The sequence below is a fragment of the Salvia splendens genome, chromosome 10 (assembly GCF_004379255.2).
Source record: "Salvia splendens isolate huo1 chromosome 10, SspV2, whole genome shotgun sequence".
Classification (NCBI taxonomy): Eukaryota; Viridiplantae; Streptophyta; class Magnoliopsida; order Lamiales; family Lamiaceae; genus Salvia; species Salvia splendens.
Genome location: NC_056041.1, coordinates 2,343,599 through 2,369,297, shown reverse-complemented (window position 1 = coordinate 2,369,297; position 25,699 = coordinate 2,343,599). Strand labels below are relative to the sequence as shown.

At 34.8% G+C, this 25,699-nt stretch overlaps 2 protein-coding genes across 3 annotated transcripts; one reads left to right on the top strand and one right to left on the bottom strand.

Moving 5' to 3' along the window:
• The first annotated feature begins 7,737 nt into the window (after positions 1-7,737).
• Positions 7,738-12,800, top strand: LOC121752399 (homeobox-leucine zipper protein ATHB-8-like). Of its 2 annotated transcripts, XM_042147450.1 has the most exons (17): positions 7,745-8,100; positions 8,659-8,872; positions 8,977-9,136; positions 9,242-9,342; positions 9,435-9,525; positions 9,615-9,710; positions 9,803-9,916; positions 9,987-10,070; positions 10,170-10,325; positions 10,417-10,491; positions 10,596-10,895; positions 10,971-11,156; positions 11,247-11,462; positions 11,555-11,880; positions 11,990-12,095; positions 12,184-12,333; positions 12,480-12,800. In XM_042147450.1, exons 2-17 carry the CDS (start codon positions 8,661-8,663, stop codon positions 12,624-12,626), a joined length of 2,520 nt encoding a protein of 839 aa, XP_042003384.1. In that variant the 5' UTR covers positions 7,745-8,100; positions 8,659-8,660; the 3' UTR covers positions 12,627-12,800. The 2 variants fall into 2 exon arrangements, with proteins under 2 accessions (XP_042003383.1, XP_042003384.1); XM_042147449.1 differs by having other exon boundaries at positions 7,738-8,100; positions 10,596-11,156.
• Positions 12,801-21,011: 8,211 nt separating this feature from the next.
• On the bottom strand, positions 21,012-25,312 carry LOC121751981 (leucine-rich repeat receptor-like serine/threonine-protein kinase SKM1). The gene is made up of 3 exons (XM_042146827.1): positions 25,089-25,312; positions 22,257-24,796; positions 21,012-21,555 (listed from the first exon to the last, which is right to left on the bottom strand). Exons 2-3 carry the CDS (start codon positions 24,736-24,738, stop codon positions 21,221-21,223), a joined length of 2,817 nt encoding a protein of 938 aa, XP_042002761.1. The 5' UTR covers positions 24,739-24,796; positions 25,089-25,312; the 3' UTR covers positions 21,012-21,220.
• Between the last annotated feature and the right edge of the window lie 387 nt (positions 25,313-25,699).

The following is a 25,699-nucleotide window of genomic DNA, read 5'->3' as shown; positions in this document are numbered from 1 at the left end:
CACTCTCATTCAACGCATATTTAACGTTGTTCGTTTCGATTTATATATTTAGTTTGATTCTAATGCATTAAAAAATGTTATTGAAATTTTTAATTTAACAAAATTCATATAAATCAAAGCTCGATTGACTCGTTTTCTTTATAAATTTAAATAAATTAATAAACTAACAAATTAAGCTTTGATTTGTATGAACTTTGTGAAATTAAAAATTCCAATGACATTTTTAATGCATTAGAATCAAACTAAATATATAAATCGAAACGAACAACGTTAAATATACATTATACGAGAGTGGTGTGCTCACATAAGGAGCTCAGATAAGGTATGTAGCATATCATTTCTCCCTTATCTATATAGTATGTTAAATATAAAATTAAAGATTTTTTAATTATTTATATTATATAAGATTTTTTTCATTATATATTATATAAATAATTAATTAAGTGTTGATTTAAATGTTATCAGTGAAGATATAATAGTTTTCGTTATTCCTAAGTCCAACCCACCGGTCAGTCTAACAAGAAGGGATGATTTAGTTCATGTATTATTGTCAAAAAAGGCATATGCTGAAAATATAATACACATAAATTTTGAATGGCTTCAGGAGTTAAGGACTACTCCTCCGTCTCATTATAACTGAAGCGTATTTCTTTTTAGGTCGTCCTACTATAAGTGAGACATGTCCTTTTATGGCAAAAAATAACACTCTATTATCCTTTTACTTTATCATATCTCTTACTTTTTCTCTCAACTTTATTTCCTAAAAACATGTACCCAAAAGAAATGTCTCACATATACCCGGACGGAGGGAGTACTACAATTGATGCGATAATTAATATTGGGCCTGCGAATTAGGCTGTGAATTGATGGAGGGTGGAGAAAGAATGGGCTGAGAAGTAATTAATATCATGGGCTAGGTCTTATTTCAGGTCTCCAAATTGGGCTGTGAATTGATGTCTTTCTTGTGAAATTAAATCTAGAGCCCAATGCTCTATTTAATCGTTTGGGCTGAAGGAGGAATAGAATCTAAGAAGTCCGATTTCGAAATCAAATAAGTTGGGCCAATGATTAAATTAAATCGTTGCAAATTAATTTCTGTCTGATTAAATCTTCCAATTTAATAAATCAAAATCCTATAAATTATTTTGAGCATTTTTCTTTAAGTTAATGAAATAATGTTCAAATTTAAAATTTTGGTTTTTTTTAAAGTATTAATCTTTCGAGATGTTTAAGGAAGAATCCCAAGAGAATAAGATATATCCTCGATGATTTAATTCTCCGAATAATTGGATCATTCGATTTAATTGACCAAGACCAGACCTATGAGCCGAGGAAAAAAGTCGAGAATTGGAAAAAACCCTTGTTTTGACATCAAGCCTTAATAATTTAATTTTCAATTTAAATATACAACGAGAATTTTATTTTATTTTTTGCATAAAAATTGTTTTACAATATATTTGTCATGTGATAATACGGGGTTGAAGGTACATTACAACTTTAACTGTAGAGGGAATATAATACTCCCTAAAAATTGTTGTACATTTATCTTTATTCATATTGGGAGTTCACATTATTTTATTTACATACATGATAAGTTTACGGAATAAAATATTAAATTATTAATATAATACGATTTCTTTTTTCGTCATTTTAACTGTCAAATTAAGAAAAATAAATGGATCTCTTAATGTTGCAGATCTTTAAATCGTGAACAGGAAGTAAATGATAGTATTGCAGTATTAATGTGAATTAATTACAAACTTATATATCTAGATTAAAATAAAATGTGAGGTGAACATATTATTTATTTGCAAAACAGAGTTTAACATTAAAAAATGAGGTTGATTAGAGAAAAAGGTAGGCGCCGCCGAATATTCTTGTGCTCCAACCAATGAAAATGCGAAGCTCACTTTCTTGGCGCCGCTTTTGTGGGGCCCAGCCACAAGCTGTCGGCTCACGCCGAAGCCGACACTCTTTTCCATGCTTCCACTCTCTTCCATACGCGTGTACCGTATTTCCTACGTATCTATCAGCGCCGTACCGTATCCGAATCTCTCTTTTGTCGTCTTATTATACCTCATTTTCAACACTTTCATTCAAATAAATCTACTATTCCTACAACAACCACTACTACTAGTCATTTCATGTTGAAACACGAATTTTTTGTCCTCTTTCACAATTGTATTATTGGCTAATCATCTCTCTTAATTCAAACATAGTACTAATAAATGAAATATTTTCTTTTGTCAAGGACTTCACATGGTGGATGTCATATGGGAATATTATTTCTATTTCTATTTCTATTTCTGTTTATTTGGTGATTTTTTTGCAACTTATCGAAATATTTTATGAATTCTTGGGATTTAAATAAAAAATATGTTGCTTCCTACGAAGTTCTTGCATCAGAATTTTCATTCTTGAACCAAAAAAGGCATATGCTTTGAGAAATTAATCTTTCCTAGTACTCCGTATTTCTTATCACTACTAAAGAATAAGAATAGACAAGCATGCACAAATTCAGGTAGATGTTCTATTTTTAATATACTTTCTTTTTCATAAAAAAACACAAGGATAGAGATAGCCCACACACCCATAGATCTTTTTTTTATATAATTAAATTGTTATAAAAATATATTAAATGCGGCAAAAAAGCAATAAAATATACCGAAAATTATTCCCGACCCCTCTCAAAAAACGTGCCAAGTTAAGAAATCTAATCCATAAATCAAATTACAAAATTTTCGACAAATAGTGATATGATATACTCAATAGACAGCTAGGTAGATGATGTATGCCATTTCTAATTAGTATAGTAAGTACATTTATCTTTTTTCATTTTAAAATGGAAAAGACTCTCCGTTTGGGGGACACGCGCGATGAAGGAGCGTGGAGGTGGGGGAGTTGGCGTGAGAAATAAATAAGGGTTAAGGAAAGAGGAAGGCGGGGCACGACCACCCAATCTTCACGCGTGCGGGCCACACTCCCAGAATTGTGGGCCCCCACTCCAGATACGGTCTGATCCCGTTAACTACACGCCAGACATTTCTCTGGTACACGTGCCTGCTTCTCCATTTTCTTTTTTTTTTCCTAATTCTATCTTTTTAATTTATTACAATTCTTGTGTAATGTTCGTAACTTCGTATGATTGTGAATTTATGTGGGTGTTTGAATTTTGGATGCTGTTTGTGAGTAAATAACTAAATATAGAGCTGATCGTTTTAAAATTTCATTTCAATTGTTTCGGATGAATAAGATTATTGATAAGAATTTTTGTAGGAGTATTATAAATATTTAAATAATTCTTTTTTTTCTCTCCAAATTTAATTTTAAAACTTATATCATCTACTATCAAAATTATTGGTTGTGAACAGAGGTAATATACGTTTATCAGTTGGGAAAATACTTGACTGTAATGTGCATAGCTATAATGACATATTTGTAATTCAAGAGTGGTAATAAATAAATAAAATAAATAATCAATTTGAGTTAATGTAATAATCCAGTTCATATATATAACATTCGGCATATTCTTATGAATTTAGACAGAATGTTTTATGACAAGACATAAAACAATCATTAACTATACAAGATCAGAATTATAGATGAATGATATAATTTTGCAGTTGGATTTATTGTGAATGAGACGACGAGAGTGATGGTTAGGTCACTTAGGTGGAGTTATATGGATGTAGCTAAACTATTCTGATAGCCTAATTATGATAGCATAATATTGAGTTCTTTCTAACTATTATTTGCAGCCGATGATTCACAAATTCAATTAGGAGGACAATTTCATTTTAATCAATAAGTATAGGTTCAAGTCACCTCATGATACAATTGATAATAAGAATATAATACAGTCCTATTAATCCTCTAACAAAAAATGATAAAAATTGAGGGATAGCAATTGAGTCTTTGAAAAGGGTTACTAGAAAAAATAAATTTATTTTCAAACTCAATAGTGCATGTGTAGAAACTTTATTGATTGACATAGTCTAATCGAAGGCCACTAATGACTAACCCTCTATCAACGGAAAAGCTTATTCCATAGATAAAGAAAATAAGTCACCTAATTTATCATGTTGGTGCATACACGTTTTTAACCCAATTCACTAAAATTTTTTGACAAAGTTTTGGATTATCAATTTTTTATTTATTCCGCATATAAAATACGAGTAAGCGTTTAGATTACGTATGTTATCCTTGCAACTCATTTTTCTTTGGTCTACATTAATTAGAGTGCTTGGAAATGGTAAACTCAAGATAAATGTTGTATACACATTTATATAAGTAGTTAGTGTATTGGTGTAGCCACTTCAATTGGTCTGCCATTTTCGACCAAAATATGTTGGGATTTTTCAAAGTTTTAGTGGCAGAATTTGAGGAAGACCAGTGCATAATATGGAAATATTTGAGAGCCTACATTTTCTACAACAGTAACAACCATTGTTGACTTGGTATAAAGTATAAACACTCCAGAATTCATATACTATTAATATTAGATCCCATATATAAATATATTGGGGTTCTGATCAATTGAGATTTTTTAGCCTACTTGAGAATTGAGATACATTACCAGTTACTCATTTTTATTAAATGAGTGGTCCATAATTTGCCACATGAAAAATATTTTTAGATTAATTAATTATGAAAGGGCATAATGGCAATTTCATGGTACATTTTATTCAATAAATAATTTTTAAAATTTTTTTATCAATTACATCTACAATTCATATCAACTACACACATATAATGTCAACTACATATACAATTCATGTCAACTATACACATATACTGTCAACTATAAGTTGTTGACATTTGATGTGCAGACTATTGACGATAATACCCCCTAGTTGACATAATCTACTTGCAGTTGACATTTCAAAAATGTTATGGATGAGTGGCTGAAACTGCATCTCAATTCTCGATTAAGCTAAAAAAATCTCAACCTAACATGACCTAATATATTGGTGCCTAAAATCATAATTTTTGGCTGAAATTTGATATTTATAAACTTATGCGGTGCAGTGCATTTTTCATAATTTGAAATCGTTATCCCCTATATACATAGTAGTATATAATTCATGTGCATCTTTCAATGGTTCATTACTTTTAAACTCACAAAATTTGATTAAATTATGATTTATCCCGACTCTTTAAAATTTGAATGACAAATCATAAGATTTTAAAAATATGCAATTGTCTCACAACGTTTTTTTTTCTAGGCAAATGCAATGTTGAGCGCGCAAGTCTAAATTTTTGGTGATATACTGATATGGATAAACGACACATTCATATTCATATGATGACGTGAATGATTAAACGACTTTGTTGAACGTATGAAACTAAAAAACTAAGTAAAATAAATTTCATCAGATACGACAATTATTTTTTTTTAAAAAAAAACTTCATTCACCAGGACAGATCAAAATTATGCTATTTTTATGATTTTATTGATAATTAAAACAGCAAACTCATTTTCTTAGTTAATGATGGAAATTTAGGGACAGGAAAATCTGCAACATAGTACAATCAAAATTTATACACAATATTTATATAAGTACGAAATTAATAAATGTTACTCCACTAATAAGATAAATAGGGTAGCATGTAGGTAGATATCTGACAAGACATTAAATGGGATGGAGAATCAGAAATGGTAAGTGAAGATGGAGTATTAATTACATTTCGAGACAAATGGAATGTAGGAAAAATTGTTGATACTTTTGATGACTAATAATAATGAGATGTGTCGAGAATGATGAGGAATGAAAAAAGAGCATCATTCTGCCGGTAAAGCTTATCAAATTTTTTCTATGAAACGCATGCACAACCTCTCTCATTATTCTGTCATCCCTTCCATTTTACCCCATCCCCATTACCTCAAGAATTTTGTAGTATAGTAATCCCGATTTAATTGATGCGTTTCATTGTAGTACGAGATTTAAGAAATGTTAAAATGAGGGACGATAAAGTATAAAAAAAGAGAGAATAAGAATTAATTTGTGCTAAACTACAGAACATGTCGCATAGCTTGAGACGGCCCAATTAAAAATCAGCATCATGATGCATTTTCATCTAACGATGTGAATTCACCATTGTATACGATCGAATTTATTGTTTTTAGGGGCGAAATTGTCATTTTATATTTTCTACACAACTTATAAATAGTGATTTCAGATTTTTGCGATAAGTTTTGATTATTTCTGTGATAGTTCAACAGTTTGATCATTCTTGTGGTATGCTTGCATCTCATCATTTACTTTGGGACAAAAGGAATAAGAAATAGTGATTATTTGATTTCATAAATACATGTTGTATATAGAGTTGTAAAGTTATTCATAATACTACTATGGTATCTAATTCGTATAGTGAAAGTATTGTACTATAATCATTGGAGGTATATACCCCGGCATATATCACATAAGTATATTATTATAATAGTGTTCATTTTTTTTTAATAAAAAAGATTGATCAAATGAAACTATTCTTAAATTGTTACTTGTAACAAAACGTTATATAAAAGTATTATTGTATGCAAAAAAGTTAACGAGGATAGAGAATAGTAGAGTAAACAAAATGTGGAAAAATTGTTACAAATATATGCAAAAGAGTTATAAAGGCTTAAAGAGATGCTTAGTTGAAATTATCGGAACAAATACAAGAATCTAACTTCTTTTTGAAGACTGAACTTTGAGTTTTTATTGGCCAATACTTTTTGCATTTAAATCATATATTCCTTAAAAGAAAACAGGCGTAAATTTTAAGAAATAAACTTTGAATAATTATTAGACATATATACACATGGTCTTTTGATTAAAAGATTCCAAACTTCAAAAATAAATTAAAAAAAAGATTATCACATGTACACTTGTTCTCATAATTCTGGCATGGACACTCAAAAACTAGAAGGGGTGGTTTGGTTGTAAAAAGCAAATAAAATAAAATAATAAAACTAGCCATATAAAAAAGTGGGATTTGGCTTTAGCACTTTTTTGGTGATGTTGATATGAGTAGTAAAGATTTGATATATTTGGGTAGACATGATTTTTGGGAGTGGGGCATTTCAACCACCTAATGCAATATAATTATTTTAGATTTTGATGATACCATGTAATTTTAATAATAGTGAAATTAACATAAATTCCATGTATTTATTGAAGTTTTTCCCACCTCTGTAGTGAGTTATTCAAGGATAATGGTATCTAATTATAAAGTAAATAGAAATCATGGTTAAACAATTAAATCTATTACTACTGCTCTATAAATAGAATTTTTATATTTTTTGATCTGCCTATTATATCATTGCTGATTCAAAGTCTGAAGATAGTTTAGTAATTTATGGTAGAAATCCATTGAGAATGTGACATGAATTACACATGAATAAACACATAAATTTCATGAATAACAGATAATCGAATAAAGTAAGATTTGAACTTCATTAAGAGTGAAAATTTTATACTATCTATTTTTTCATATCTCATTAATAAAATTAATGTATATATTCAAACTTATTCATATTACTCATTTTCACTAGACTTGATATATGAATAAACATGAGTAAATTTCATAAATAACATATTAACTAATAAAGTAAGGATGGACGAAAATTTAATGTACATTTTTATTCATTCTTATTAATAAAAATTTACTGTATTTATTTTTAATACATGCATCCATAAAAAAACTTGGGGAATAATAGAATAAAGAAAGAAAAGGAAAGAAAAAAAAACACAACAGCAGCAGAAAGCAAATGAACATTCAAACTGATTTCACTCCTTAAAAATGGTCTCCACTTCCAAATTCTGTCCCCTCTTTTCTATTTATCTATACATACACTCACACACACATCAAAACCTTCCTCATTTCATTCACACACAAACACAAACACATCATATGCATCCATCTCCATGAGTTCTTGATCAATCTCCGAAGCTGATCAGCTCAATTAGCTAATACAAAGAGAGAGGCTGCAATCTTTCCCAAAAAGGGCCATTTCTTGAAATCCAAAAATAGCATGGAAGATCTGCGTTTAGTGCTTCACGCTGCAACCTTCTGAAGAAACAAGACGCTACCTTTCGCCTTCGAACAACCCCACAGGTAGATAGCCTTCCTCTTTTTCTGCCCTTTTGTTTGCAACTGTGTGTGTGTAAATTGATGGGTGGTGGAAGTTTCGAGACGCTTCGGACACAAGTTTTTCAGTAGAATCGGATGTTTACGCTTGTTTGCAAAGACACATGCGATTACTGTAAAAATTAAACAAAAACAAAAAACCAATTTTATGTGTGTCTTTTTTTCATGTATGGTGTGGTTAAACGTGTGAGTTATTTATTTATAAATTGATAGATAGATAGATGAACATACACACACGCATCCACAGTGTAAGAGACGTGTTCCCTAGTATCTCATCTTGTGTGGGAATGGGATGCCATGGATCTTGAGAGAGAAAGTTGCCAACTTTACTCTATTTAGAGTTCACACATGTAGATTGATACCAACCAGATTCCTAATTTTTGGATTTAGGATTTCACAATTAGTCTTCCATTTTAAGGAAAAAAGTGGTTTCTTGATATGAACTGATTCTTGTGATGATACTTGTTGTGGGGAGAAATCAAAGCTTTGTTTGTTTGGCTGAGTGAATCTTGATTTTTCTTGAAGTTATGATGGCGGTAACATCTGCTTGCAAGGACAAGATGGGGATGGATAATGGGAAGTATGTGAGGTACACCCCGGAGCAGGTGGATGCTTTGGAGAGGTTGTACCATGAGTGCCCGAAGCCGAGCTCGTTGCGCCGACAACAGCTGATCAGAGAGTGCCCTATCCTCTCCAACATCGAGCCTAAGCAGATCAAAGTTTGGTTCCAAAACAGAAGGTATATATATGTATGTGTGTGTGTGTGTGATTCAATTCTTGATTAGATCATCAAAGTTCTCGATGATTTAGTTAAATTAATTTGTTCTTGTTTCTTGATATTAGATGTAGGGAAAAACAGCGAAAAGAGGCGTCGCGCCTTCAAGCTGTGAACCGGAAATTGACAGCTATGAACAAGCTGTTGATGGAGGAAAATGATCGGCTGCAGAAACAAGTCTCTCATTTGGTGTACGAGAACAGTTTCTTCCGCCAACAAACTCAAAATGTAAAGAGCTCTTTCCTTTTGAATCCATTGATTAGATTCCCAAGTTGGTAATACTATAGTGCCTCATTTTTATAGTTATGTTGATATAGTCTTGTCGATTGACAGGGAACGCTCACCTCAACTGATAACAGTTGTGAATCGGTGGTGACAAGTGGTCAGCACCACTTAACTCCTCAAGATCCACCCAAGGATGCAAGTCCTGCAGGGTAAGGAATTCATCACTTGTTTCCTTTCCTCGCTTTAGAAACAATGCTTGTTCGTTGCTTCAATTTAAAGGCTGTGTTTGCTTGTTTTCTAGACTGCTGTCCATTGCAGAGGAGACTTTAACAGAGTTTCTATCGAAGGCTACTGGAACCGCTGTGGAGTGGGTCCAAATGCCCGGGATGAAGGTATTGTTTCGTCCTAGTTTGGATTATCCAACATCTTAACTCACTTCTGATAGCTAATTTATCGTGGTTCTATTCTTTCTCGTTGGTAGCCTGGTCCGGATTCCATTGGAATCATCGCTATTTCTCATGGATGCAGTGGTGTAGCATCACGTGCATGTGGCCTCGTGGGATTAGAACCCACTCGAGTGAGTTTATAAACAAAGCATTACTAACTGCAGTTTCTTTTTCCTTCAATTGAGTTATGTTTGATGTTGAATATTCTCGAATGCTTGATCAGGTGGCCGAGATCCTCAAAGATCGACCTTCATGGTACCGTGATTGTCGAGCTGTGGATGTGCTCAATGTGATGTCTACTGGAAATGGTGGAACAATTGAGCTGATGTATATGCAGGTAACAATTTTTAAAATCTCCTAAACTTTCTTCTCGTCTTTGCTGAATACTTACGCGCCTAATGATTCAGCTCTACGCACCAACTACTCTCGCACCTGCTCGAGACTTCTGGCTGCTACGCTACACTTCTGTGATGGAGGATGGCAGCCTTGTGGTATGTACTAAACCTCTACCCAAAAAAAGAAATTCGATATCTTCCATTTTGTTTATTTTCTTTCGGGTGAAGACTAAGATTTCGGGTTCTGCATTTAAGGTGTGTGAAAGATCTCTGAACAACACTCAGAACGGCCCCAGCATGCCGCCTGTGCAGCATTTCGTACGAGCAGAGCTGCTTCCCAGCGGATACCTGATAAGGCCGTGTGAAGGGGGTGGATCCATCATTCACATAGTTGATCACATGGATTTAGAGGTATTTCATCTGCTATGTTGATTAGTACTGATGCTCGTTTCTTGAGCTGATTTGAGTAACAGTTTCTGTGTATTCTATGGTTCTCTTTCAGCCTTGGAGTGTTCCTGAAGTGCTGCGCCCTCTGTACGAGTCATCGACTCTGCTTTCTCAGCGGACAACCTTGGCTGTAAGGATCGATTTTAGTTGTCAACTTATGTTTCATGTTTTTCGAGGACAAGTATCTGTCGTCTCGAGACTTTCTTAACAAGAAGTTATCCATATTCGTCTCAGGCTTTGCGCCAGTTGAGGCAGATATCTCAAGAAGTATCTCAGCCTAATGTAACGGGTTGGGGGAGACGACCTGCTGCTTTGCGTGCTCTTGGCCAAAGGCTGAGCAGAGGCTTCAACGAGGCTGTCAATTGCTTCACTGATGAAGGGTGGTCGATGATAGAGAGTAATGGAATAGATGATGTTACCGTGCACGTAAACTCCTCCCCCGGGAAACTGATGGGAACGATTCTAACTTATGCAAATGGATTTCCGTCCATGAGCAACGCGGTGCTATGTGCTAAGGCATCCATGCTGTTACAAGTAAGTACATCAGAGATTCAATTTTTTACCAAAACCTTACTTGGGAGCATCACTTTGAACGTCATCTTCTTGCAGAACGTACCTCCGGCTATTCTGTTGAGGTTTCTAAGGGAGCACCGGTCTGAATGGGCTGACAGCGGCATTGATGCCTATTCGGTTGCTGCTGTGAAAACCGGGGCTTGCAGCATCCCCGTTTCTCGTGTTGGATGCTTTGGAGGGCAGGTTATCCTTCCCTTGGCTCACACCATTGAGAATGAAGAGGTTTGTTTCATTCTACACTTGTTAGCTTATGTCTTGTTTTATATAGATTATGTGTTTTTTAATTAAATGTTGATTTTTGTTTTGAAATAGTTCATGGAGGTGATTAGGCTTGAAAACATGGCTCAATATAGAGATGATGTGGTTATGCCTAGTGACATCTTCCTCTTGCAAGTCTGCAACGGCGTTGACGAGAGCGCTGTCGGGACTTGTGCGGAGCTCATCTTTGCTCCAATAGACGCCTCTTTCTCCGATGATGCTCCTCTCCTTCCGTCTGGTTTCCGCATCATCCCTCTCGAGTCGAAATCTGTATGTTTGTTTCCTTTAGCATCTCGTAATTTATCCCTTTGTTGTTCAATCTCGTTCCATGCTAACCCCATTAGGGCCGGTTGGTCATGCAGGATGCCTCAAGCCCTAACCGTACGCTGGACCTTGCGTCCACTCTGGAAGTCGGGGCCGCGGGGAGCAGAGCGAGCGGCGACCCAATGAGGAGCTCCGGGACAGCGAAATCCGTCATGACGATCGCATTCCAATTTGCGTTCGAGATGCATCTTCAAGAGAGTGTTGCGGCTATGGCGAGGCAGTATGTCCGCAGCATCATTGCATCCGTTCAACGAGTGGCGTTGGCGCTTTCGCCCTCCCGTCTCGCCCCTCATGCCACTCTGCGCCCCCCTCCTGCCACACCGGAGGCACATACACTCGCAGGCTGGATCTACCAAAGTTATAGGTATATACCTCAAAAGACGTTTTAAATCCTAAATCCTAACCCCTAAACTCGACGAGTAATAATCACGTTTTTCGAAGAATTCTTGAACTTAAAAACTCTGTTTTCTTAGGTTTTTCTTGGGCGTAGAGCTACTCAAACCTGCAGCAGAAGGAAATGATTCTATTCTCAAAACACTCTGGCATCATTCTGATGCTGTACTATGTTGCTCTCTAAAGGTAAGACACTACCTACTTTATCCTCGTCTCGTTCAGCATCAGTCGTGTTCGTGTCATTGTCGTGTCTGACATTCCCGTTTGCTTGCAGGCATTGCCAGTTTTCACATTCGCGAATCAAGCAGGGCTCGACATGCTCGAGACCACCCTAGTCGCGCTACAAGACATGACTCTCGAGAAAATCTTCAACGACGATGGGAAGAAGACACTCTTCGCGGAGCTCCCTCAGATCATGCAACAGGTAAAAAAGAAAAATATGTTAAATTTTTTAAAATTTCACGTACTTTTCTTGATGTAAGTACGAGTACACGTGCCTGAGTATTCGTACTTGCATTTCCCGTCTCTTCAAAATTACCTTGTCCTTAACTCGATCATGTGTGGCTGCAGGGCTTCGCGTGCCTACAAGGGGGCATCTGTATGTCGAGCATGGGGCGGCCGATCTCGTACGAACGAGCCGTTGCGTGGAAGGTTTTGAATGAAGAAGAAGATGCACACTGCCTCTGCTTCATGTTTGTAAACTGGTCGTTTGTTTGAGTCACAAGAACCATCACATTTTGACATCTTTGTATGAGTTGTGACACCACTTCATGTTCAGACTCAACTTTTTTTCTCTTTAATTTATTATTAACACTATTAGTTTTGTAGTTTTAACACAATTTGGCCTTAATTTATGTTAAACTCTCTGTTTTTGAGTTTATATGCAAATCAGTATAACTTGCTTTTCAATAATTTTAGGCGAATGATAAGTGCACTCTTAGAATTACATTGTTTTACTCGAAAAATTTGATAAAATTTTGATTTCAATACTTTGTAAGTGCATGTTGCAAGGCATTTAAGAGACGAACGCCACTTATCTAAGCGAAATAATAAGGGTTGCGACTATAACTTTTTTTATGTAAGTTTTCATTTTCTTTTGTAAATTTTATAGTATTTACATTTTTATCAATACAATAATATTGATTTAAAATATCCAATTATTATTTAGTTCGATAAACTTTAATTTTTATTGAATTTCTTATTTTAAATTTTCATTATGCATTACTATATATTTTACAATTTTAAGGTGTAATTCAAGGATTTTATTTGAGCAAATTTTAAGCTTTAATTAATGTCTTTTTTTATTTAATTATTATATATAAGTAAATAAAATAATAAGAGTTGAATATAAAATTAAAAAGGTTGAGACCCACACGTCAAAAATTATTGGACGGGACACTGAAAGTATATTTTCACCTAATTAAGTTACCTCAAACCAGACATTTCAATATCCTAAAATCCTAATCAATGAAAACTTTGGTAAATAAAGGATTTAAGAAAAATAAAACAGCCAAGAATAGATATGAGTTTGTCAAGTGTTCAGAGTCATGTTTAATCAATTTCTAATTTTGGGAAAACATATCACTATTCAAAAACAAACATCACCACTTGAGTGAGAGAGTTGTCTGATTTCTATTGGTCATAAATTCTCACAGCGACCCTTCCATTATAGAAAAATGGCCTTATCCCCCTTTTTTCTTGAATGAGGAGAAACAACATTTGATGGAAACATAAGTGTGCATTATTACTTTTCCTTCTATATACATCGTGCCCACAAATATATGAATTGACACTTTTTTTTTCTTTCGAATATTAATTTTAGATAATTTTGATAGATGGTGTGTGAAGTCGACTATGCACACCTAAACCCAACATTAAATTTAGAAGGCTTACAACAATGTTTTTAATCAAGAAATAGCTGTGGTATAGACATAAATCTTTTTACTTATATTTTAAGGGTACAAATCAAAATACTTTAGTTATTAAAATAAATGAAATCACATACAATTGAGGTTTCGACCTAAAGTTATTAATATAATAAACATAAATAATCTCGGAAGCTCACAGTTGTCGCACTTTGTTAATTTGTTTGACAAAATAAAGTTATCTCTAGCTGTTTAATTTAGCATGCTTTGTTTGTTTGACAAAATATAATTGAGTGGTAAAAAAGTTTTCCACTAAGTCTTATTCACATTTAAATATCATACTAACACTATGTATGTTTCCTTTATTTAACAGATCGAAGTAGTGAAATTTCCAATTGAATTTCGCAACACCAATTTCAAGAAAATCAAGTTATGATTATTTCTCACATTTTTTTACTTTGAATGTGGTCAAAAGTATAAAAAAAATTTGCAAAGCCCCTTTAGATATTATAGTATGAAAGGAAAGTGGCTTTCATTAGAATTTAAATATATTTTCTTGTTTGGGGTTGAATTTTCCTGACTTAGTTAGTCGCCCCAATTTGTTCCCCACAAACGCAAATATATTTACTTAGAAAATCGAATTTATGTTGTTACTTTGCATGTGTTTCAAAAGAGTAGTTGCATGATTGGTCCATATCAAATAGGCGTGCTCTCGGGCACCAAATATATGTGTGCCAAAATATACTTCAAATTCGGTTGTACACATTTGGATTTTATATCCACACATAATACAAAGAAAATATCACATTGTATTTAAATTTTAGACAAAGTATATTACTCAATGGTTGAGGTTTTATGTAATTTTTTAAAAAATTAAATGAATTTTAAAAGATAAGAAGTGCACATCCTGCAGGGAAAAAGAGAGAGTGGTGTAGCTGAATAAACACAAACAATAAAAGATCTATACTTCAAAAGAGAAGGATGTCATAAATTAATCGAAACACAACAGTTTAACGAATAGGATAAGTGTTCGTACAAACAATGCACCTTTTACTAGCGCTCATCTAAAAAAAATTCTATGGTTAACCGGGCTTATTAGCCACAATCGTCAATCTGAAAGCCAAATCGTAAAAAAGATAGTACATAATATGAAAGTATGCATGTATGAGGACTGTATATTCGAGAAGAGTTGAGCATATTTGATAGACGCATCTCCGTTTCCATACTTAAAATTTATGTGTTGGTTTGTGGAAATATCTGTCAATCTAGGAGAGAGCCATTACACAAAAGTATCTTTACAGCTTGAACAAAAACACACATAATACTACACAAAACACCATTCATAGAATAAATTTGTAAAATACTGTATATAATATTCTTAAACTTGATCTCTACGTAACAACAAAATCTTCTAAAGAATATAAAGTTGATATGATCAACAAAAAAATTAATTAGAGAGTGCAGATGAGATTTACTCAAAGATTTTCATGTTTAAGAAAGCAGTGGTTTGGCTGTAGAAACTATATTAAATAAGTTGTATAAATAGATGACAGTAAGTCAAAAAAGTACTGAAAATATAATGGTTGTCAACTAGGTCATAATTTATCCAGACAAAAAGGTTTTTCCTCTGACAAAAAATAAAGAAAAAGAAAAAGAAAAGATGATACGCAAGGGTAAATCCTCAGACAAAGATTCTTAATAACACTTTTTTCTATACATGTTTTTGGTCTTGTGGATGTCAAAGCCCAGGCACCAAATCTCTTATTATCAAAATGTTATAATTCATTACTTATTTTTTACCCCTATTTTACTCAATTTTGAATTTATCTGGTTTTAAAATAGGAAAAAGCTCTTGATTGAAAGTGGGTTGGTTTGCATGGATCAGGATTCCCATAATGGCCTGCACGTGTGTGCCCAATCACAAATTATCATTATACAAAATCTTGCATAGAAAAATAATATATACTACTATAGTATATATTTGGAAATTAATCATGGGCTATATATCGAATCAAGTGGAATATATTGGTTTTCAGCCTTCTATCGAATAATTATATAAAGAAATTGAAGTAAATTATACGTTGAGAATTAGTAAATTGATTAGGGCTGGGTCGATACGATATATCGTATCGAAAACGTTATATCGTATATCGTATCGAAAATATCGATATGAAAGTATTTCATATCGCTATCGTATCGAAAGTTTCGATATATCGAACTTTCGATATGGATAATATCAATATCATTACTGTATCGATATTTCGATATATCGTACCGCAATTTGATATATCATTCAAAACGATATATCAAAGATCGATATGATTTCGATATATACGGTTTATATCAATAATTCAATATGTATTGATTTTAAACTTCAATATGTTTCGATATATATTTATGATTTTATACGTCAATATGTATGGAATTTCAATATGTTTCAATATATAGGCATATATCGATAATTCAATATGTATTGATTTTCGATTTAATTCAATATACTGAAAATATCGATATATATTGTATATTCGATATAAAACGATATATCGCGATATAAGGAAATTCATATCGTTATCGTATCGTATCGAAAATTCGATAATTTTTTGATATTTTTCAATACGATACGAGCGATATATCATTTTTTCGTTATTTTTCTTAAGCCCTAAAATTGATGTTTCCACATGCACCTACTTATTTTTATTGTTATCGAATAAATCAACTTTATAAAATACACATGCATGGGCACAATTAGGCATATCCTTATGTCTTTGCATTCTTATTTTGTTACTACTAAAGAACTTCACCTATAACCTGCATGGTGTTGAATGATAGTACTAGCTCCATATTAGTACAAATATATAATGATAAAATTTGAAAGACTTCTTGGATGAATATATGAACTCCACATTAGTTTTATTGATATTACTCAAATTGGGCCATTGAATATTTTTTTGATGTGATACAAGCTAAAAAATGGCGAGCTAGCAGTACATAAGTAAATAACTCGAAATATAAACACCATAAATAAAGTAATGAGTAGGCATTTTATCTAAAACAAGTACAAAAACAAGAAAACAAAAACAAATGAGCAACACATGTCAGAACATTATTAGTCAATGCTCATCTACAAAAGAGTACTGGTCTATATGTAATTGGACATATAATAAAACCGTTTAAAATCATATAGTTAAACTCCTAACAAAACCAAGCTCACACACATGGTTTTTTTGATCTATCACCACATGACAAATATTGACTAATTTGATTTTAATTTTAAACTATGCTAATTGCAAACCAATGGAAAAATTTATTTTATATGATCAAAAGAGAGAAGTGACGTTCTTCCAATATCTCTTCAACTCTTTTGATTAAAAGACGAATTTCTTTTTTCCAAATGAAATGAAAAAGGGCCTTTTTCAACGGAAAGAAGAAGAGAGTTGAAGAACTTTTGTGCATGGTCTCCAAGAAGTTATGATTGTAATTCTTTAATCTTTTGAGATGAAAGCAAATATATTTATTCTTTTACTACTATAATAAAAAGGGCCAAAAGAAACTTCATATTCATGACAGCAAATCTTAGCTGTTTGATCTTTTTTCGTATGTCAGATAATTTATTTTTATATGCATAGACTCTTCTTTGGACAGAATCTTCGAGTTCTCACTGTGCAAAAGTAAGAAAAAGGGGGTTTCTTGTGTTAGGATTATCGACTGCAACATTAGTTTGATATTGTCCGCTTTGGGTCAAGCCCGCACGGATTTGTTTTTGGGTCACTCCCAAAAGGCCTCAAACTAATTGGGGTTGGACAGAAATTATATACACCTTCCAACTTCCCTCACTCATCCGATGTGGGATAGGTTTGTAACCCAACAAACCTCCCCTTGAACCGAGACCACATCGGGAACGCAGTCGACACAAACATGGGTCGTTCCAGCCCTGGCCCCTGGGTCATCCTGGGCCTGACTCTAACCCGAGTCCTTCAGGGCCCGACCCTAACCGGAGCTCATCCAGGCACAACCCCATAGCAACCTGGCTCTGATACCACTTGTTAGGATCGTCGACTGCAACATTAGTTTGATATTGTCCGCTTTGGGTCAAGCCCGCATGGATTTGTTTTTGGGTCACTCCCAAAAGGCCTCAAACTAATTGGGGTTGGACATGAACTATATACACCTTCCAACTTCCCTCACTCATCCGATGTGGGATAGGTTTGTAACCCAACATGTTGTTTACAATTAACATTGTTGATTTGTTTCTGTTTGTAAAATAAAACAAAAAATGTAAATAAAATTTTTAAAAATTAAAGAAAAAAACTAGGAAATGATTGTGTAGAACCATGATTAAAAAATTAAAATGCAGAAAGAAAAAGTGAGTTGAAACACAAGAAAGCTAGACTTGGTTGGAAAGAATTCTCACATTCGAAAAATCTTGGTTCTTTTGACTTAATTTGGGTAATTCTCGTTTCTGATTTATGTTGCAATTCAATTTATACAAATGTCAGATACAATTAGATCCAATAATAAGTTATATTTTTATTGGTTATTTTTAAATTCAACTATAATGTCATTGACATGCACGAATGACGTAACCCTTCGATAATTTAAAGAACACTAGTTTCTTGAACACCAAACACACTGACTTCAAAATAGTTATGAGGTTCGAACCTTAAAACGGAAATGAAATGGAAATAGATAATAAAATTTGAAAATAACATTAAATCCAAAAATGTTAAAATGATGTTTTGCCCTTTAATTAACTATATCTGATGGTCAAAATGCATCATGCATTAGTACTTGTACATTGAAATGTTGAGTCCGATTTACTAGCTCATTTTAATTCATTTCGAGACTGTCACTATTTGCAGGAATGTGTATCATGAATTCATTTTATGACTTCATTATTCTTTACCATTTATCATTAGACCCAATTTGTGAGTTTATATTTTTTTAAGCAAAGTTGATTTATTGCTATCATAGTAGTATCATTTATTAATGCCAATTTCATCAATGTCTCTCACATGCAAAGGTTAAATATATATATGTGCTTAATTATGCTAAATTAAATCATAAAATAAATGATAGTAATATTTTATGAATTAATTAATACAGCATTTTAAAATTGTGTAGGCATGAGTACAACTACAAGTATAAATTAGAGAGACAAAAGTAGTTATGGATCATTTTTTATAATATATACTAGTTTATTGTATATTATGTCTGTGGCCTAATTATGCTTAATCAATGGAGCCTTCTATGGGAGCAGCCCCTGTGGTTTCTCTCTTAATATTATTAATCATATGTTGTACATAAAGTAATTATTACAACATCAACCGCGCAGTCTGTAACGTAATTGAAAAACATTAGTACCTCCGTTCCTGAAAATTTGTCACATTTTATTTTCTGCACTCGTTTTTAAAAATAATAATAAATAGTTAAAGTAGAAAGAAAGTAAATTAAAAGAGAAAATAATGTAGAGAAAACTCTCATCTAAGTTATTCTCTCTTTTACTTTACTCTCTTACCACTTTAGCTATTTATTATCAATTTTCTAAAACGAGTGCAGAAAATGAAATGTGACAAATTTTCAGGGACGAGGGAGTATTAGAAATTATGATGTTGTAGCTCATTAATTATATCAGTGCAACGTATGTATATTGATTTTATACTATATAATTAATAAATCAATAATTGTTTGAATTGAATAACCCATTTGCCCAATTTAAAACACATACTATCATGATTCATGGCTACTTTATTTTTAAGCAATTAATTATGAACCATTTTGCGTAGCTCGACCTAACCATCGTGAACTCTCAAAAATTAAAAAGAAGATTGGTTTCAGAGAAGATTCATGAGATGAAATTAAGCTTTTCATTAAAATAATATTATATTAATAGAAAATCTGATAAATAAAATTGGTATATCAATTTCATGCTGCGTGCATTGAACTTTTGCTCTATCTCCATGATAAAGCATTGTTAGACAAAGAGACAAAGGTATCGTCATCATTATACATCAGACCATAGATAAAATAATACTTCCTCCGTCCCAAGCTACTCGCACTTATTTTCTTTTTGGGCGTCCCAAGTTACTTGCACTCTTTCCATTTTTAGTAAAAATTTTCACCTACAACCGTCATTTTTGACTTTCTTATACACTCATTCCTTAATCTCCGTGCCGAAAAGGAAAAGGGCGAGTAGCCCGGGACGGAGGGAGTATGTATATATCTTTTGTAATATGGCCACTCCAACAATGAGAATATCTTTTGTTTTTTCTTGTTGACCTAACATGACTGGTGATGAGGGCCCTTCTTCCACAGAAAATCAAGTTACATTATTTTGGTAAAAATAGTTATCGTATATATGCTACCTACTAGAAAATGGACTCTCGACAAAATAATAGTAACTTGCTTCTTATATGATTCAAATCCTATAATTGCGATCATCATCATCATCATCTAGTAAAGATGCAGTCACTGAATATCTTCGTAATTGAAGGACTGAAAATGAATTTTATTTTTCATTCATATAATTCGTGGCTAATTTAACCCGGCAACCAGCAGCATATTAATTAAAATAAAAAGACTTACAAACTATCACCAAATATAGATTTTCTCGAATCTTATTAAATACTCCACCCGATCCATAAAATTATGTGTGATTTTCTATTTCCGTCCTGCCCATAAAAATATGGTGATTTTCATTTATAGAAAGTTGTGTCTAACTCATTATCCATACGCATTAATTTATTTATAATTTATATCACTATGGTCCACCATTACAATTCAATAATAACAATAATGTGAGTCTTATTATCCACTGAATATCAATTGTATGTATTAGAATGATTAAATTTTAATCAAATGTGCATTAATTATCATGTAATTTTTATCAATTGTGAATTTAAGTATGTATTGGAATGATTAAATTCTAATTAGAATAATTAAATGTTATTAATATATCAATCGCGTGCATTTCATGAGGTGTGTATAATGGGTTAGTAGTAAGTTATATGTCCAACTTAGTTTTGTTAAAGTAGCCGTAGAAGTGTAAACATTTTTCTTTCTTATAACGAGTCAAACTTATTCGAATTTAACTAATTGTATTATGATATACTCTATATTCAATTACTACCAATTATAATAAAAAAGTCACTAAAAAGTTCATTTAATAACAAACATCCATTTATTTCAAACAACACAAAAACTTAAAAGAGTAAAGGAAATAATAAACTAGCACTAGAAATTAGTAAAGTTCAGTTAATTATAAATATATTTCGAAACTTCAATCTCCTATCTACAATTATACATTCAGTAGCACGTCATTACATCATCAACCAAAACATACATACGGCCATAAGAAAAAGAAAAAGAAAACTAAAATCAAGAAGTTAAAAAAAATCAAGAAGAAAACCCTTAACAAAAACAAATAATTCAAATAAAAAAAACTAAAGACTAGCAAGAAAAAAGCTTATTAAAGCCATAAGAAACACATGAACTGGATCTAACGATGGACTCCAAATTCTTGAGCAAATCCGCCGCAGTGGGCCTCGCGGCCGGATCCCCTGCGGTGCACTGCAGCGCAAGGTTCATGGTCTCGACCATCTGATTCTGACGATCAACATCACTCTTCATCACCGTGTCAACCCACGTTTCCACGTGGCAGTCCGCGTAGCAGTACCTCGCCCACTCCACCACGCCATCGTCGGCCCGGTTCTTGCCCGTCAGGAGCTCGATCAGGAGGAGCCCGAACCCGAAAACGTCGCTGGTTTGGGTCGGCCCTTTTGAACCTGTTGAATTTTTTGTTTTGAAGAAAATATGTAAATAGTACTCTAACGTTGCATGGACATATGATTTCAAGTAACACTCTTTTTTAATAGTATTTTTTATAACAAAAGCAACACCACTAAAGATTGTACTTGCGACAAAAAGTGAGACTAGTTCTGATAACTTTCTATGATGAATTTATGCATGGTTGAGGATGTGAGGGATTTTAGGTTGAAATTTACTATATGTATTTTTTTATTTAATTTAATTTTTATTCAAGTTAGCAATCATACCAATATTCGAAGCCATTAAAAACAAAACATAAGGTCCATTTGACACTTATGTTTGCAGTCTAGGAATCATGAATATGAGTGCATATTAATTAGAGAACATGTATAAGCTACTTAAATTACGAAATTTTTGTCAAATTCTGACCAATCCCATAAAATTAAATATAACATGAATTTGAAATTTTGTGCAATCATTTAATTTATCCAAATGTCTTTTTAGTAAATATTCAAATTATACGGGACTCTGGCCACAATTCTCTAATCTGCAAGATATGAATTTTAACTTAAAATTTGTCATCTCATAACCTAAAAACCTTCTAAAATTGGGACATCTAGGCTTTTAATTTTATGTGAAACAAATAATTGAATGAAATAAACCTCAAACTAAAGATCATCACACCAAAAATTAAAGAAATAGGTTATGTATAATTTACCTTCATGATCAACATAGGAGTGAAGACTCAACCTCAACCTTGCTTCTCCTCTCTCATCCACCATCACTCTCGCGGCTGCAACATCTCCGGCCGCCACACCATGGCAATGCAAGTACTTGAGCGCCCGCGCCATTCCCACCGCGATCTTAATCCGACGGTCCCAAATCAATCCCCCCAAAACCTCACTCAAATTCTTCCCTTCAACAAACTCATACACCAAAACCGCCGCCTTCTCCAATCGACATATCCCCAGCAGCCTCACCACGTTCGGGTGGCTGATCTTGCAGAGGCAGCCCCACTCCGCCCACCACTTCTCCGGAACCGCCGCGATTTCCTTCGCGAAAAACAGCTTCTTCTTTACCGACGATTTTCCAACGTATGACAAACCTAGCTTCCCACTACCAACCAGATTCTCCTCTCTCATTGACGAAACGACGTCGTTTACTGTGATCGACCGTGGCATTTTCGTGAATTGTAGCTCCCATTCGCAGCCGCCTCCCTCCTCGCTGTCCACTCTCTTCGTCTCGTGGCGGCTCCGCCGCCGCATGGCGAGGACTGCCGCGGCGAAGACGAGCACGGCGGCGAGGAGGAGGCCTAGCACGAGCCAGCGGAGGCGGCGGCTTTTCGCACCATCGCCGCTGCATGGAGGCAGGCCAGTAGCCTCCTCGCCGCCACAGAGGCTGGTGCCGGCGACGGAGGTGGAATTTATCGCCAGGAATGCCGCCGTCGCCGGCAGGCAGCCGCGGAGGCGGGGGTTGTACGAGACATTGATTTGCACGAGGGATTCAATTTGACCTAAATTGGAGGGAATCGTTCCCGCCAATTCGTTGACGGAGAGGTCGAGCAGGCCGAGCACCGGCATGGCGGCGAAACTGGCGGGCACTTCTCCGGTCAGCCTGTTGCGGCTGAGGTCTAGCGCAACGAGCTTCCGGCAATCGGATAATTGGGCAGGGATTCGGCCAGAGAGCCCGTTCCCGCCCAATTTCAGCTCCACGAGCTGCGAGAACCGGCCGAAACTCGCCGGAATTTCGCCGGAGAAGGCGTTTCCGGACAAATCCAAATTCTCGAGCTTCTCACTGCCAAAATCTCCCGGCAACGGCCCCAAAAACTTGTTTCCCGCCAAATTCAGCATCTGAAGCTGTGGCATGTCCCATTTCTGGTCAGCGATCCCGCCGGAGAGATTGTTGCCGGAGATATCCAGGAAATAGACTCTCGGAAGCGCAGTGAACTCCGTCGGTAGATCGCCGGAAAACCGGTTTTTCTGGAGGCGGACGCGCTGCAAACTCTTGCAACGGCTTAAATCCGCCGGAATATCGCCCTCCAAATAATTAGAGAACAGAATCAGCTTGAATAAACGCCCCGACGCGCAGAGATTCTCCGGCAATTTACCGGCGAGATTGTTCGTGGAGAGATCCAATATAGTAAGATTGTTCCTTTTCCCAAGCTCTTGAGGAATTTCACCAGACAAATTATTAGACCACAATTGAAGAACTTGAAGATTCGGCAACAACGAGAGAGCGTTTGGGATTTTTCCAGTGAAATTATTGGAAAATAAATGCAAAACCTCCAATATCCGCAGATTGACAAACATCTCCGGAATCTCACCGGAGAAGAAATTATCACTCAAATCAAGCGACACCAATTTCCCCAAATCGAAAATAGGCTTCGGAATTCCACCAGTAAGCTTGTTGAAGTACAGAAAAAGGTGCTCAAGATTCGTCAGATTCCCCAACGAAGCAGGAATTTCTCCGGTGAGATTGTTATACACGAGATCAAGATGTTGCAGCGCCGCCAGCTCCCCGAGCTCCGCCGGAATCCCACCGGAGAAATTATTGTAACCGAGATAAACCCATCTCAGCCTCTTCATCTCGGCGAGATTCCGTGGAATCTCGCCGATGAATTGGTTCGACGCCAGGGTCAGAACCTCGAGCGCCGTCAGATTAGTGACGGAACTCGGGATTCGCCCCGTCAGCAAGTTCCCGCCGACGTCGAGGAGCCTGAGGCGGGAAAGCTGCCCGATGTCGGCGGGGAGTTCTCCAGAGAGAACGTTGTCAGAGACGTCCAGCGCCTCGAGAGACGGGACGCTGGCCGGGGGCGGGACAGCCGCCCCCGTCAGGTTGTTGCTCCTGAGTTTGAGATTCCTCAGATAGAGAGAGGAGAGATTCCGTGGGATTTCTCCGAAGAAGTGATTGTTGGAGAGGTCGATGGATTGGATGTAGGGGAATCTGAAGATGGATTCCGGAATCTTCCCTGAGAGATTCTTTCCTGGCAAATGAATCTTCGCAACATGGGAGGAATCTAAGCAGGAGATTCCTTCCCATTTGCAGAAGGGGTTTGAAGGATTCCAGTTGCTGAGGGTATGAAACTGATCGTTGATTGAAGATTTCAGTGAGAGAAGTAGTTCGAGATCGGAACCTTTGCATGCTGACACGAACACGAACACAAACACGAACAAAAACACGAATGCTTTTGATCTTCCCATAGTGATAATTTGGATGAAAAATGTGTATCAAGCTAGTGGAAATAATGCTTCATTTTTTCTGCAAAAATGGGAAATTAACCAATAATTGTAACTATAAATCTTGGATCTGATGATTGCATAATTTTTAAAAATAGCAATTCTATAACAGAAGCAGCTTTTTCTCGAAAAAAAAACGGCATTTGGCATCATAATTAGGACAAGAAAAAGCACCGGCAAGAAAGCATCAAATACATAAAATCAGGAGCTTTTGCATGAAAATAAATTAAATAAATCAGAAAATAATTAATAATTGAAACAACCCTCAGAATAAAAGGAGGGTTTTAATTAATAAATTCAGACGACAATAGTACCTTATTTTCAGTCCAAAAACTGCAGATGTTTGATGTGCAAGAAACAAGGTTTTTTTTGTTTGAGAAGAAGTGGATAATTGAAGAAGGCAAATATAGTAGGGTTTGTGGCAAGAATTTGTGAGTGGTGTAATAGATAAGAGGATGTCACACAAAATTTTTGGAGAGAGAAAATTGTGGATATATACGAGAATGGAGGTTCTGTGCTAGCTAGGTTCTTAAATAAACTCCCTTTCTCTCATAAAATATATAAGGGGGGAGGGTAACATATGTTGGGTGAAAAGCTATGGCTTTTGTGGGATATTACCAAAATACTCCTTTGATTGGTTTTGAAAGTGACAAAGGGAAAATGTAGTGTAATCGTTGAGGCTCAAAAAGTTGGTGAAGCCATGCTTATTATTCTCTTTGCAATTTGGATTTATTTGATGATACATTGCAAAAATGGTGTGAGCAGTGAGCTAGCTTTTGTTCTCATGTGTATGTGTGTGTGACAGATAGAGCACAATTGTGATTTGTAACATTGGTAGTACTTCACTTTTTTAAAATTCACAAGTTCAACTTAAGAGAGAGAGGCCTAGAAGGTGGATTACGAAAATTGTGTTTAAATTTTTTCC

Bases quoted from the DNA above. Each gene is read 5' to 3' on its own strand.
- LOC121752399 (XM_042147449.1), top strand. From the start codon at position 8,661: ATGATGGCGGTAACATCTGCTTGCAAGGACAAGATGGGGATGGATAAT. The intron at 11,463-11,554 runs GTATGTTTGTTT...TTGGTCATGCAG, and splicing joins TCCCTCTCGAGTCGAAATCT to GATGCCTCAAGCCCTAACCG. The intron at 11,881-11,989 runs GTATATACCTCA...CTGTTTTCTTAG, and splicing joins TGGATCTACCAAAGTTATAG to GTTTTTCTTGGGCGTAGAGC.
- LOC121751981 (XM_042146827.1), bottom strand. From the start codon at position 24,738: ATGGGAAGATCAAAAGCATTCGTGTTTTTGTTCGTGTTTGTGTTCGTG. The intron at 21,556-22,256 runs GTAAATTATACA...AAAATTCAACAG, and splicing joins CTCCTATGTTGATCATGAAG to GTTCAAAAGGGCCGACCCAA.